At 53.9% G+C, this 839-nt stretch overlaps 1 protein-coding gene across 1 annotated transcript in view; it reads left to right on the top strand.

The window, feature by feature from the left end:
• LOC102261744 (kinesin-like protein KIF19) overlaps positions 1-112 on the top strand; it is a 19,652-nt gene extending 19,540 nt beyond the window's left edge. Inside the window, exon 16 of the mRNA XM_014530984.1 lies at positions 29-112. Coding sequence (XP_014386470.1) covers positions 29-112 — 84 coding nt within the window. The remainder of the gene's footprint in view (positions 1-28) is intronic.
• Positions 113-839: the final 727 nt, after the last annotated feature.

Below are 839 nucleotides of genomic sequence, written 5' to 3'. Positions count from 1 at the left end.
GGCTGGGCTTCGGCCGGCTCTTGCGCAGGCTCCCCAGGCTGCCACGGGCACCGGAGAGAGGACAGGGACGCGGCCCGGGAAGCCCGGCTCTAGGCTGCTCTCTGGAGAGTGAGTCTTCTCCCAGGCTGTTTCCTGGGAAGAGCGAGTTATTTACTTATTTATTTGTAAATATATTATTGATGTCAGAGAGGAAGGGAGAGAGAGAGAGAGAGAGAAACATCAATGATGAGGGAATCATGGACCGGCTGCCTCCTGCACGCCCCCTACTGGGGATCGAGCCTACAACCCGGGAATGGAACTCTGAGCTCCTGGTTCCTAGGTTGATGCTCAGCCACGGAGCCAGGCCGGCCGGGCAAGAGCGAGCGATTTATCTGAGCTGTTTATGCAGCGGGGACCTGGGGAAAGTGCGGGCAGCTGGCTGTGTCCCACCCCGAGGTGAATGGGTGCAGGACTGTTTTCAGGCTAGTGGCCGAGTCCGATGATGTCCTGTCGCTACAAGCAGATGGCATTTATTTCACTTAAAAACTGTCACCAAACCAAGGCCCTCTTTTTTTTTAATTATTCATAACTTTTAAAAAAATATATTTCTTTATTCATTTCAGAGAGGAAGGGAGAAGGAGAGAGAAATAGAAACATCAATGATGAGAGAGAATCACTGATCAGCTGCCTCCTGCACGCCCCCTACTGGGGATCGAGCCGCAACCTGGCATGTGCCCTGACTGGGATCAAACCTCTTGGTTCATGGGTCGACCTTCAACCGCTGAGCCACACCGGCCGCTGCTTATTTTCTTGAGTTCAATTTGCACACCCGGTCCATCGGGGGCGTGTGGCGGGGTCCG

Source organism: Myotis brandtii, unplaced genomic scaffold, assembly GCF_000412655.1.
Source record: "Myotis brandtii unplaced genomic scaffold, ASM41265v1 scaffold786, whole genome shotgun sequence".
Taxonomy (NCBI): Eukaryota; Metazoa; Chordata; class Mammalia; order Chiroptera; family Vespertilionidae; genus Myotis; species Myotis brandtii.
The sequence above is the reverse complement of the archived record's forward strand: the minus strand, read 5'-3'. Positions and strand labels throughout refer to the sequence as shown.